Source organism: Ochotona curzoniae, unplaced genomic scaffold (genome assembly GCF_017591425.1).
Source record: "Ochotona curzoniae isolate NIBS_2020 unplaced genomic scaffold, NIBS_Ocur_1.0 contig_4792, whole genome shotgun sequence".
In the NCBI taxonomy this organism is placed as follows: Eukaryota; Metazoa; Chordata; class Mammalia; order Lagomorpha; family Ochotonidae; genus Ochotona; species Ochotona curzoniae.
Window position 1 is genome coordinate 12,831,668 of NW_024466389.1, and position 14,185 is coordinate 12,845,852.

General features: G+C 38.1%; 1 protein-coding gene across 2 annotated transcripts in view; it reads right to left on the reverse strand.

Annotated features, from left to right (window-relative positions):
* EIF4G3 (eukaryotic translation initiation factor 4 gamma 3) overlaps positions 1 to 14,185 on the reverse strand; it is a 336,540-nt gene that overhangs the window by 100,082 nt on the left and 222,273 nt on the right. For both annotated transcript variants that reach the window (XM_040988037.1, XM_040988036.1), the window contains exon 13: positions 3,893 to 3,981. In XM_040988037.1, the coding sequence (XP_040843971.1) occupies positions 3,893 to 3,981 (89 nt within the window). The remainder of the gene's footprint in view (positions 1 to 3,892; positions 3,982 to 14,185) is intronic.

Sequence of the window (14,185 nt, forward strand, 5' to 3'; positions counted from 1 at the left end):
CCCATGCCTGGGGCTCACAGACCTGATACCCACAATACAGGTGGGCCCAGGGACCTGAGCTAAGAGACCCAGGCCACGCTGGACCTCTTATCCCTGGGGCTCACATATCCAGTACCCACTGAACAGGCAGACCCAAGGACCAAGACCTGACCACCCAGGCCCTGCTGGACTCTCCATTCCCAGAGTTCATGGACCCGGCACCCACTACACAGGTGGGACAAGGCTACCACAGACTTCGTAGCCTGGGAGGTCAATTACTTGAGTAACAAATTCTACTTTGGCATGTAAGGGAAGTGCATTTTCTCCTATCATACATCAGATCACATAGAAAACAAATAAAAATTTTAAATGTTCTAACAGAAACCTATACATTTTCGGTTCTTATACAAAAACGGAAATAAAATATGTAATTAAACAGAAAGTTTAAAAATGAAATGTAGAAATTTCTTATTCAAAATGGCAGAAGGCAGGTATCATTTCCCCTTTTTGAATTTATTTTACTATTACCCTGTGAGCAGTTCCAGATAGACTTTCTTTACATGGATGAGATATGCTAGAGTGTGCCCATCTCCTGATTAATTCTGACAGGTGAAACCAGGAGCTAGACAATCAAGGCAAATCTCCCTCAGAGTTGGCAGGCATGCTGGGGCCATCACGGTAGCAGAAAGCTGTAGTCTGGAACTGGAAGCAAACATCACGCCTATGCACTACAATATCTGGAGCAGCTATCTAAACTGCCAAAATCTCACACTTAACTTTAATTTTCATCTTTTTATTATTTTATGATACAGTTCCATAGGCTCTGGGATTTCCCTTACTCCCTTCCCAAAAAGCTCTCGATTCTCACTGATTTCACTTAAATTATCACAATAGTATTGTTCTTCATTAATAATCATAAGTCCATCATTCTGCTTTATAAGTGTTTCATGACATTTTAGTCATGACCAGGGGCAGAGTCCAGCATCCTATTGTCAAGATAATAGTTAACAGTTTCATGGGGATCCATCTCTGATCTGGAAGCAGAGATACCTACTACATTGTATCCTCACATCTGGATATGATAGTTTCCATTACACAGTCGCTGTAATTCTCCTTCAGTGAAAAGCCACAAAAGAAAATCAGCAGCCAAAAGAAAAACAGAAATTTATAATGCCATAAAGTTAAATAACAAGCTACAGAATGACTAATGTGTCACTGAAGAAATGAAAAACAAAATCAAGAATCTTCTTCAAGAAAATGAAGCTACAGTATGATCCGTGAGTCAATGAAGAATTTAATATGAGAATAAAAACTGTGTTTTGAAGAAATGAAAATAAAAGCATCAAAATCCAGGAAACATAGTTTCTGTTGATCTTTGTTGGTCCTATACGCAATAGACACGTGGGTATTGTGTTTTAGTCCAGCCTACTAAGCCTTGAGGTTTGGCTGTTGCATTCATTTGGGGAGTAAGGCAGTGGATGGAAGATCTTGATCTCTTCTCTCTCTTTAATTCTGATTTCAAGTAAAAGTAAATCATAAAAAAAGAATTTGTCTGGCCAAAGTGCCTGCCTCATATCATGAGTGCATTGTGATTGTGATGCAGTGAGTAAAGTGATTACTTGCGCTGCCAGCATCCCATATGGGTGCTGGCTCATGCCCTTGCTGTTCCACTTCCAATTCAGCTCTCTGCTAACACACATGAAGAATGGCAGAAGACAGACCAAATACTTGGGTCCTTGCACCCATGTGGGAAATCCAGATGAAGTCACTGGCTCCTGGATTCAGTTTGGCCCAGCTCTGGCCATTCAGCCATTTGGAGAATGAACCAGCAGAAAGATTCTCTCTCAGTTTGTGACTCTGACTTTCAAATAAGAAAATCTTAAAAAAAAACCAAAAGGAATAAAATTAGGTTGACAACTACATGCAGGTATGATTGCTGAAATTTCCATAATTTTTAACCATTTTTTAAAAAAATGTGTTGACTAGCAGTTTTAAGATAAATAACCTTGCATGTTATTGATCTAGACTATAACTTAAAGAATTTGATAATAGTAGTAAGGCCCAGAGCCTATGAAACTGTGTCACATAATACAATGTAATTAATAAAAAAAATTTGTAGTAAGGATTTACCAACCCAATATACATTCCAAAACAGACTGATACTTCATACATATTTTTTTTAAAAAGATATTTATTTGGAAAGGTAGAGCTATAGAGAAAAATCTTCTATTTGCTGGTTCACTCCCCAAGCGGCCTCAAAAGCAGGAGTTGAGCCAATCCAAAGCCAGGAGCCTGGAGCTGAATCACATATTTTTAAGGCTGAGAAAATAATGCTAAGAAAGGGAAAAGGCTTGAATAATGGAGATGAAGGCAATGCATCCAATATTTATCAAATGACTCTAGCAAATGCTCAATTTTAGTAAAGACAAGGGAGCAGGATTTTGGAATGAATTCTTTGCTCAAAGAACAATGTATTTTATTTTAAAATTGTAATTCTAAGGAAAGAAATAACTACTTCAAAATGGGTCAGTTTTCATGTTTAGGGAATAACTGGTTAATATATATTGATAACAAATTGTGTAGCCCAATGGCCAATTCTTGTTCATTTTCTGCTTATGTACATGCAGCATGCAAGGTAAGGATATTTCTTGTTAGCTAAAACCAGTAGGAAGAATATATATGACGTAAGAATTCATATTTTTACATGTATTCAAAACATTCTACTAGAATATAACCATACTTTCATTTACAGATTTGGGCTATGGTGGCAGAGTTGAGAAACTGTGACACAAATGACACAGCCAATTATCAACTAGGACTTTCACATGAAGTTTGATGATCCCTAAATATTTTAAGTACAGGAATGGTGGGCTATTTGTTTATCACTGAACAGTATTGAGGAATCTAGCCCAGAACAATAGAACATGAATGTCACAGAAGAAAGCCAGTAATAATAATGATGATAAAAACCAAGCTGAATCTGAAGAGAAATCACTTTGGGAAGCTCTTACAGCCACACCAGGATTGTGTGATTCCCTTGCCTCTGGAAGATTATTTTATTCTCTGAGTGCAGCAACTATTTGGACTTCTATTTATGATCAATTCCTCCCCCAGATAAGCTAAATGAAATCATACTAAGAATACATCTCAACGGTTGCTATGGGACTAACTGTGACATCAACACAGCATCAGTAAGAGCATTAACAGGACAGAGGAAGTAAGAAAGAAATACTACTGCCTGCTGCCTGCAGAGGGTAAGAATGGAACTAGCTAGAAAAGTTTTGTGAAGTAAGTACCTTTAATGTTACTATATGATAATTTTTATACTTTAATATTACCATTTTATACCTTGAGTAAAGACTGTACTAACAAAGTAGCTATAAAAAAGGAAAAAAGTTGGGCATAGCATGTTTAACTCATCTCCATCTGCAGCCTTTAGTACATACTAGTAAGCAGGCTGAGAGAACAAACACCATTCCAGCAATCCTTAGTTCTGAATTTGTCTCTTGTTATCTCTTGGACTTGGTATGTGTTAAACCATAGAAAAATCTGATGTGATTTATTTTATGATGGATAATCTGTATGTGGAAAAGTTACATCACAAAGATGCAGACAAAACAGGCCAAATTCTAAGTACTGTGATTTCTACCAGAATTATTAATGGTATCTTAAAAAATTCATTCATTTTTCATTTTTGTTTACTAGGTTAGTTTTCCTATAAGAAAAATAGCAAGAATAACAACAAAAAAATTTGGAATGAGGAGGATTAATTAAAGCTTTGTCCTTCAGAAGCGGAATTTTTAAGCACAAAAACTCCTCAAAACAGATCTGAAGAGAGGTATGAATCACATATACCTTATCAAATGGCAGCACTGCTCTGAAGATGAGCTAAAGGAGATTTGTTCTTCCTTACCTCCAAATCCGCCTCGAACACCTCTTCAGTGGTTTGGGTCCGATCTTTTGGTTTCTTCCATGTCTTTGGTGTAGTTATAGCTGTCTGAGCTGAAATACAAGATGAGGTCCATTATTTGCCACTGCAAAAATCATATAGGAAATATTAGACCTAAAGGATTCCTGTATTTAGATTCAGTAGAAGGAAAGACTTCCCCCTAGACGAAGGACACAGATGATCAAGTCAGTTATTGTACAGTTACAGCTCAGAGATCGCCCTAGCAAACATCTTAGGCACAAACTCAGTTTTCTAATGAGTAGCCAAGATTTCCTCTATTTTCATTGCAAAGTCATCCCTAATCTGAAAATCTAAAATGCAAAATTTAGGATATTTTACATTATTTTGGATTTTCAGATGAGACACTCAACTGATTTGAAAAAAAAAAAAAGGAAAAAAACTTTGGAAATACCCAATATCTGCAAAGCTCTGAAATCTGAAGTACCCCTGGAAGCGTTTCTGCTCAGGCACTTCCCACTTGTATGGGGTATCTACAAAAGAAAAGTGTACTGCGTGTCAGTTCCCAACCTCTAGTAAAAACCAACTATGTGACCTTAACCAAGCCACATTTCTTAGGACCTTCCATCATTTAAATATACACTACAACAATGAGAACAGTTTTCTACAATTCCTTTAGCTGATAAAGAGACAGTATTCAAGATTCAGTTATTTAAATCTTTTTGGTCAAGAAAAGAGCACTTCAGGGGTTTCACTTTCAGCTAGCAATTCTGTAACATTTAGTATTCAGCTCATTTCAAAACTGGCCTGCCTAGTCTTTCATAGGGTAGTAGAAAATTGAGAAAGAAAATATGCAATTTTGATTCAATTATTCTATTGTAAGAAATTATAGATGGAAATTAAGCTTACAAAGGACTTAAAATTAATCTGCCTTATCACACACACAAAAAATACAGGAGACTTCTAGTCTTGCAGTCTGCTCAAGCCAAGCCATTAGACTAATGCACAGACATCGCAGGGGTTTACATCTGTTATGTAGAGCCTCACAGACTTCTACTAACTAGGTACATTCTGTGACTGCAACATGCAATCTCCATATTGCTTGTGATTTCAATCCTGCCTGAATATCTTTCCTTCTAGCAACAGCAGAAACCTTACAGACATATTTACTTCTATTATTTTGAAATATAAAGTAATAATTAAACACAACGAAGAAATATTATACTGATTTCATGATGCTTGTGAATGTTTATATTACCAGAGAAAAATTACTTGTTTCCATATATATATATACATATATATTTTTTTACTAAATGACTAACATATCAATTTGAAAATAATATTGTTAAAGAATCTGTCATAGTTTATACTTTTTTCATTAAGATGCCAGTAAGAAGTTAAAACTTGTTATTTTCCTTAAAACTTGTTATTTTCCTTTTACAGTAGGAAATAGCCCAACAAATAAACTTAGTAAAAATTCAACCTGCGACATTTTGATTAAGCTGCTAAAACTGCATGATTAATATTTTGAAAATAACTTGAAAACAAGTAAGTCACGGGGAGATAATTAAAGTAAAAAAGAATAGATAGTGAACCATTACAAAAGAGAAGTACTTGATTTTGAAAATTAAACAGATTCAGTCAAGAGTAAATAAGAACAGAAACAATGAGCTTGTCATCTGATCTTTGAGAAGTCCTCATTGACGTGAAGTTAAACTGGTGCAGTTTAACATCTAGCAACAAGAGCCAAGACACTGCATGGACTCCTATAAGCTACTTCAAGCAGACAGGATTTGTTGCAAGGCCAGTAAGATTCAATTAGTGAATGCCAACTGCTTCTTTAAATTATTTTCTTAGCCAAGTTACTGAATGTGGTAGCTTGGTGCTAGCCTAATTGATTCCAAGCCCCTCCAGTCAGAACTTGCCTGAACAATCTCCCTGCATGCTGACCTGACAGTTCCCATGCAAACCCCTGCATGGGGAGGCAGATCAGAGCTATTACTCCCGCCTATAACTGGTCAGTAATAAAGCCTTGCTCCTATCACAGGACCAGATCACAAAATGTGATAGGGAGCGATAGGTAGGGAATCTACCTACCTTGCTCTGTAACATGAGGATTTTTAAGAGAGACATTAAGGGGTATGTGCTGTGGTGTAGCACGTTAAGCCCTTGATTGGGATGCCCACATTCCATAATGGAGTACTGATTCAAGTTTCCCGGTCATCCAGATAACGTCACCCATGCACCTGACTCCTGCTAACAACCTGTTGTCACCAACATATGAGAAACTTCACTTTTCATTTAAATTAACCTAACACAAATGGTTACCTAAATCAAGAAGAAAATTTAGGATATTACGTGATAAAATATTATTACGTGTGGGAGACTTATAATTACATTGAGTAAGAACACGTGTAACAAATTGATCTCTAAGAATGACATAAGGAATTACTAGTGAACTTTGTTGTGCTCATTACAGTTTGTTAATGTTAATTCAATAGTAAAACTGTTTTAGTTTTTTTCTACATTTTGGAATTCTCTTGGTTAGCATGAGATTTCTTTATAAGAGTTACTTTTATTTGAAAGGCAGATTTACAGAGCTCCTTCATCTGCTGGTTCACTCCCCAGTGAAGTGAAGGATGTTTGGGCCATCCTTTGCTGCTTTCCTAGGTCATAAGCAGGGAGCTAGATGTGAAGCAGAGCAGCCAGCACACGAATTGTTTCCATATGGGATGTCAGTGACTACAAATGGAGAATTAGCCAGTTACAGCCATCATGCTGGCCCTGTTATTTAAATTTCTTTATCCAACTATTAGGTAGGATTGCTTGGAAATGCCCACGTGAGAAGATTAGCTGAAGATCTGGTGGCATAAGTGGCAGGTAAGGGACCCATGATTATAAAGTCTCCCTCCAACTTCCCATTGTTTTGGAATACAACATGAAATTCTGATTTCCCTATTAATGTGTTCATAATATGGGTGTCTGGAATCCAAACCAACAAAGTGACATCCACCCAAGCTACAGCTGTAAAGGACAGGCACTTCACCGTTGCTAAGGGGAGGACCCAAAAACCATTGTCATGGGATTACCCATAAACAGCTGAATGTTCCAGCAATGGAACTTTGATTAAGGGTTCTTAGCTTTAATACCCAGTCTTAACTCCTTCTCATTTTCAACATTTTTACTGCACCTTTTCTGTTGTTTCCTCTTCAAGATCCTAAAAACTGGCACCAAACTATTTTGATTGCATAATATTCAACAATTTTGTTTCTGTACTATTCCTATGCCATTGTTCTACCCTCCGTCTTTAAACTTTCTATTCATGAAAGTTTAGGAGAAATGTGATGATTTCCCCAAGAAATCTGGAGCAGTATGAGGAAGAAACTCAAGGGAGAAAGGACAAATTTTACAATCAAGATGTAAATGAAGTACTGACAGTGTTAAAATACACTAGAATGATGGATAACTGAGACACTAGAGATGAAGCTTGTCCGATTTTCCCCAACAGTCCTCAGAGGCTGCTGTTTGAAATGTAAATTGGGGACAGTATGTGCTTCCCAATGTAACTTAAAAGCAGATTTTCTGTAGACACAGTGGGGAGATGCATTAAGCCATCACGTGTGCCACCAGCATCTCACGTTGAGCTGAAAGTCCTAGCTGCTCTTCTTCCCTTCCTGCTAATGCACCCGGGGAAACAGTGAAAGACAGTCCAAGACCTTGTAATGTAAGAAATACCTGACAGATTTTGGCATTTTAGGTTTTCATTGTAATTGAATTGAAGATGCTTTATAAATTATTTTATTTCTGTCTTGGTAATTTAGTGAACTGGAACTGTATTACTTAGTTTCTAAACGCTATGGAGGGTTTTCTGGAATTTTTCCATTGAGTTTTAATTTCACTGCATTTTAAAAAAAGATTTATTTTTATTGGAAAGTCACATTTATAGATAGAGGAAACACAGAGAGAAAGTTTCTCCATTCCTTGGTGGCTGCAATGGCTAAAGATGAGCTGATCCGAAGCCAGGAGCCAGGAGCCTGGAGTTTCCTCTGGGTCTTCCACATGGGTACACTGACACAAAGCTTTGGATTGTCTCTGACTGCTTTCCCAAGCCATAGGAAGTGAGCTGGATTGAAAGTAGAGTAGCTGGGACACAAACCAGAGCCCAGGTAGGATCCTGGCACATGCAAGGCAAGCATTTAGCCACTAGGCTGTTGTGCTGTGGCCCTTCATTGCATTTTTATCACAGGATCTACTTTGATCTGAATCATTTTAAAGTTGGTAACACCTATTGTATCATTTATCTTAGTAAGTCCACCGTGTGCACTTGCAAACAACACACTGGTGTCTGTTCTACTCTTAAGTGTCACTTAGGCAAAATTGACCATACTGTTCCAACTTTCTGTAATCTTACTCATTTGCTATTAGGTCAATGAACTGCATTTTAAAATGTTATTTTAAAAAATATTTAATATTTTATTTTTTTATTATTAATTACATTGCATTATGTGACACAGTCCTATAGGTACTGGGTAAAATGTTATTTTTATTTGAAAGGCAGATTACTAAAGAGAAGGATGGGACAGACAGAGGTCTTCATCCATTGGCTCACTCCCCAGATGGCCTTAATGGCTACAGCTGAGTTGATCTGAAGCCAGGATCTTCCTCAAGATTTCCCTCATGGGTAAAGTGGCTAAAGGAATTGAGTCATCCACTGCCGCTTTCCCAGGTCATAAGCAGGAAGCTGGATCAGATGTGGAGCAGCTGGGACTAGAATGGGCACCCATATGGGATTACAGCAAAGGCATAGAGGATTAGCCTAGTATACTACTCTGGTCCCAAAATTCTGTCAAGTCAATTTATGTTCATTACTGATCTCTACTTGAAAATATACACAAAGGTCACTATACTTAAAAATTACGTTTTTTTGCTAATTCTATAAACTATGTGAATTGTGGTTCAGTTTCAATTGGTTTGTTTTCTTCTTAGTCTAGACCATGTTTGTTTATTGTTCACCTTGTGAATTCCTAAGTAGCTGAGGAGGAAACAATATCAACTTCAGAACACAGAACTAAAGGGTAATCTTGCATACTCAACTTATGAGGTCAGTTTTACTCAGAGACCTTAACGTGAGAATTAACAGAAAATCAGAGGTTTATATTCCTAATAAACTTACATGCTTAAAAGAACAAAAAAAAACCCCAAGCTAAATATTATGGAAAAATACACTTTGATCAAACTTCAGCAAAGAAATGCAAAGTTGATATAATATTCCAGGACTAATTAACACAACATTATTAGCTAACAAAAAACAAAAAAAGAAGACCACATGATTGTATTTGTGGATACAGAAGAAAACATTGCACAAAATCCAATTTATCTGTATATTCCCAACTAACAAATCTCTTGGCAAACTAGAAATATAAAGAAATTCCTTGAGAGAACACATGTTGAAACAGATGGGGAGTCACTAGTCAGGGTGATGCAGAGAGAGCACATTCCAGAGGAAAGGCCAACAGCAGAGGGGCACCTGGAGACTACAGACAATGAAAAGCAGCAAAGACAATGGTGTAGTGTTGCAGTGCCAAGATTCTTCACTGACAAGCAGTGAGCAGTGATTTGAGCTGCACAGGTAACTGGAGATTCTTCTGAAGCCAGGGAGGAAGCAGAGATAACATATGGAAAGCAGATTTCATCAGCAGCTCAGGAAGTTAACTGAGGAACAGAACAATCTATCCTGCTGATCTGTCTGGTTTGCTAAAAACAGAGAGAGAGCAGTAGGCTCCAAACAGGAGGTGCAGGAACAGGGTGGTTTTGACAGTGGAGGCCCCACCATAGTTGCAACAGGTGCCATTTTTTGTAGGGAGGCAAAGGTTGTAAGAAGCGACTGTGCAAGCACTAACACAGGAGCAAATTGATCTCTGGCTCAGTGCATTGCATTCATGTGGCATTCTAAGGTTCTACACAAAATAGGTCTGGGTAGCCCCCAGACTTAACAGCCAGCAGATCCAGAACTCCACCAGTGCCATGTCAGGTGCCACTCTGTATACTGTGGCAAAAGCTGTGAGAGTAAAGGGACAACACTGAGCGGTGCATACACTGAGCTGGGAGCAAACTCACTTCCAGCTCTCTGCATTGCACTGGTCCCACAGGGAAAATAATACCAACTTTGGCATCCAATGGGTCCCACACAGAATAGGTCTGGGTGACCTTAAGACAAAATGCCCAAGAGTTTTCAGGAAGATCAGCGCCACCAACAACCTAGTTATTTAGGATACCTGGTGTCGCCCTAGTCCTGGGAACTGCTCGGACCAGAAGTGGGAGAAAGGTTGTATGGACAATGGTGCAGCCACAGCACGGGATGATCACAGGAGGGCAGAGTGGTGAGCCAGGAGCTGGGGCTATGGAGACCATGGTGGAAGCCTAACACAAGAGCCCAGACCTGAAACTCACTGGAGGTGGAGGGAGTGAGTTGCACGAGAAAGTGCAAACAAAGAACCAGGTACCAAATGCAGTAAGTAGCTTTGGACTGAAGACCCGTGGGTGATAACAGCTTAGAAATCAGTCCTAAGGAGAAGAATCTGCTGAGCAGAAGCACAACGACCAAGAGCAAAAGAAGAGGCAGAGGCGCAATGAATATTACTAGACTCCCCTGCAAAAGAGCAAAAGCCTTTGCCAACCTCAGAGTTAACCGAGGAAGACACTGAGGAAATGAGGATAAAGAAGTTTTAAAAACTTGTTACAAAGTTTCTTATCAACAATAAGAAGCACATGCAGCAATTTAAGGATTGTGTCACAGAAGGAAGTAGCAACACTGAAACAAAACCAAGTAGATTATTAGGAATGGAGCACACAATTGGAGCCAATGAAAAATTCAGTAGAAAGTCTCAATAGTGGAATGAGTGAGGCAGAGGAAAGAATCTCAGAATTCAAAGATCTTTCCTGCCACAGTGATGAAACAATAAAAAAAAGCTGGAAGAGGAACTGAATCAAACTAGGAAAAGTATTCAAGAGTTAAGGCACACTATTAAAAGCCCAATATAAGAGTTATGGGAGTTCCAGAAGGTGCAGAAAGAGAAGGTGGGTACTTGCCAAGTACACACAAGAATCTGGGCTGGATTCACCTCAGACAAAGTTTCTTTAGGGATCCCCCTCAATCTAACTGCCAGTCTCAGATCCCTAACCATGAAAGGACAGATGACAGAACAAATCAATCAACTACCCCAGCCATATGTTGGCAGTGAAACACAGGGCAAATGGAGACTCTTAGATGGTCACTGTCAGTGGATTCTGCAGCGATTTCTTTGTGCTTGGAATGGCAAGACTGGCAGCAATTCATAACTGTTGAACTATCAAAACCACTTGAGCAAGACCCTCGGTGCATGCCCCAGATCGGGGACCTGGAATGGGTGGGAGATGGTGTGGGGCTTCTCCCTTTACCTCCCCCTTCACCCCAGATATAGAAAACAATGTGTGGAAATGATAGTCTTACCCACTTTCCTGTAGCCCTTGAAACTTTGTGCCCTAATTTACTATGTAAAGAGTGTAAAAAAAATACAAAAAAACAGAAAATTAATATTCAATGAAATGATAAAGGAAAACTTCCTCAAGCTGGGAAAAGAACTAGGAAACAGAATACAGGAGGGGCACAGAACTGAACCAGCAGGGTTGACCAAAAGTGAGCTTCACCATGACGCATGATAATCAAGCTCTCTTCACTCAAACCTAAGGAAAAGATCCTTAAATGTGCAAGTGAAAAAAATCCATCGACATACAGAGGAATGGCAATCAGACTCACAGCTGACCTCTGCCTGAAAACTCTACAGGCCACAAGAGAATGGAGCAACATATTCCAGATTCTAAACAGAGAAAACCAACCTGCCAGCCCCAAATAACATACCCAACAAAGTTTTCCTTTGTCTTTGAAAACGCAAGAAAATTCTCCCACGGTAAAGAAAAGCTCAAGCAGCATGCCTCTTCCAGACTTGCCCAACAAATGATACTTCAAGATGTTGACAGAGAAAAGGTGTGACACCCACCAAAATCAAAGGCAAATGTGAAGAACATCCCAGTGAAATGACAACAGAAGACTAAATCAAACAGTGAACAACCCATTGCAAACTGCCACCTCTTCATAGTAATCTTGAATCGAAATGGCTTAAACTCATTGATCAAACCTCAAGGCTTAGTAGGCTGGACTAAAACACAATACCCACGTGTCTGTTGCGTATAGGACCAACAAAGATCAACAGAAACTACGTTTCCTGGATTTTGATGTTTTTATTTTCATTTCTTCAAAACACAGTTTTTATTCTCAAAGTCTTTACTGACTCACGGATCATACTGTAGTTTCATTTTCTTGAAGAAGATTCTTGATTTTGTTTTTCATTTCTTCAGTGACACATTAGTCATTCGGTAGCATGTTATTTAACTTTATGGCATTATAAATTTCTGTTTTTCTTTTGGCTGCTGATTTTCTTTTGTGGCTTTTCACTGAAGGAGAATTACAGCGACTGTGTAATGGAAACTATCATATCCAGATGTGAGGATACAATGTAGTAGGTATCTCTGCTTCCAGATCAGAGATGGATCCCCATGAAACTGTTAACTATATCTTGACAATAGGATGCTGGACTCTTGCACTGTCCATAACTGCAATAATGGACTTATGACTGTATACTGTATACTGTAATAAAGGGTAAATCAGTGCTGCAGGGTTGGTATTTGAAGAGGACGTAAGGGGAAACAAAGCCTATGGAATTGCATCATAAAACAATAATGCATAATGTTATAACTATCATAAATGTATAAATATAATAAAAAAGAGACTCGAAGTGGGCAAGTAAAGAAAAACTCTGAAATCATCATTATGCATAATGTGAAAGACTGCATAGTTCCTCCCTCAGATTAGGAACAAGAAAAAAGCATCTACTACTTCCATTTATGTTTTAAGAGTACTAGTCAAGAACAGAAATAAAGGCTCTTAAGTATGAAGGAAGTAAGATACGGAAGCCATCTCCACAAAAAAGGCCAATATGGTAGGTGTTGTTGATACAGCAGGCTAGGCCTCCTGTTCAAAAGTCCACTTCCCATAGTAGAGCGCTGATGTGAACCCTGGCTGTGCTGCTTTGGGTCCAGCTTCCTATTTCAGAATCCTGCAGGATACGAGATGATGGCTCAAATGCTTAGGTTCTTGCCACCCTGGCAAGAGCAGGACAAAATTCTAGGCTCGTATCCTCCTCCTTTCCCTACTCTTCACCGCTGCCATTTCACTCTTGTTCTACCTTTCAATTAGATTAAAATAAACATTTTAAATTAAAAAAAAATCTAGTAACACTAGTAAACTGAATGAACTTAGCAAGTTAGTAGGATACGAGCGTGGTATAGAAAGAGGTATTATATTTCCATAGAGCAATGAACAAGTAATTTAAAAATATCATTACTAATAGTATCAAACAGATAAAAAATACCACCTGTAACTCATGGCTGTATTCAAAATACTGCTGAGAAAATTGAAAACAAAAAACATAGCATGAAGTTCATGAATCACAATATTAAATACTATGAGATATTAGTTCTGTTTATATTCTCAATATAACTTTAAATCTATAGGAAAAAATTAGAAAAACTGATTCTAAACTAATACGAAAAAGCAATGGAGCTCGCTTGGCTGAAACAAATTTCAAAAGGAATGACAGTGTTATTTCAAAACTGATTACAAAGCTTCACTGATCATTATGGTGTGATATTGGCCTCAGGAACACAAACAGATAAACAGAAAAAGGTAATTTATAGATAGCTGACAGATAATCAAGAAACATACGCACGATACATATATACACTAGTTTTGGAAAACGCACAGCTTAAAATCTTTATACACTGGTGGTAAGGGATATAAAATGTTATAAGTATGCTAGAAAACGACCAATTAAGTGTCAAATAATAAGATATTTATGTACCTGTATGTATTTACCCAGCAGAGATACAGCACACATACATGTAAAGCCTTGGATGTAGATGTGCACAACAATTTTCTGTGTAACAGCCCCAAAGCAGAATGACTAAACTGTCCATTAACTAGTGAACAAATAAGCCACAGGAAATTCACACTGATTAATTTTTTTGAGTTACTAACAAGCCCAACAGCATGGATGAATCATTTGAGAGAGATGTCACACAAAATGAATTCATACTTTCACTTCTACGGTATTTGAAAAAAAACCCAACAAAATACTCTGTGGTGACAGAAAGCAAACCAATGCTTACCTAGGGATGGAGTAAGCGTTCTCAGAAGGGAGAGAT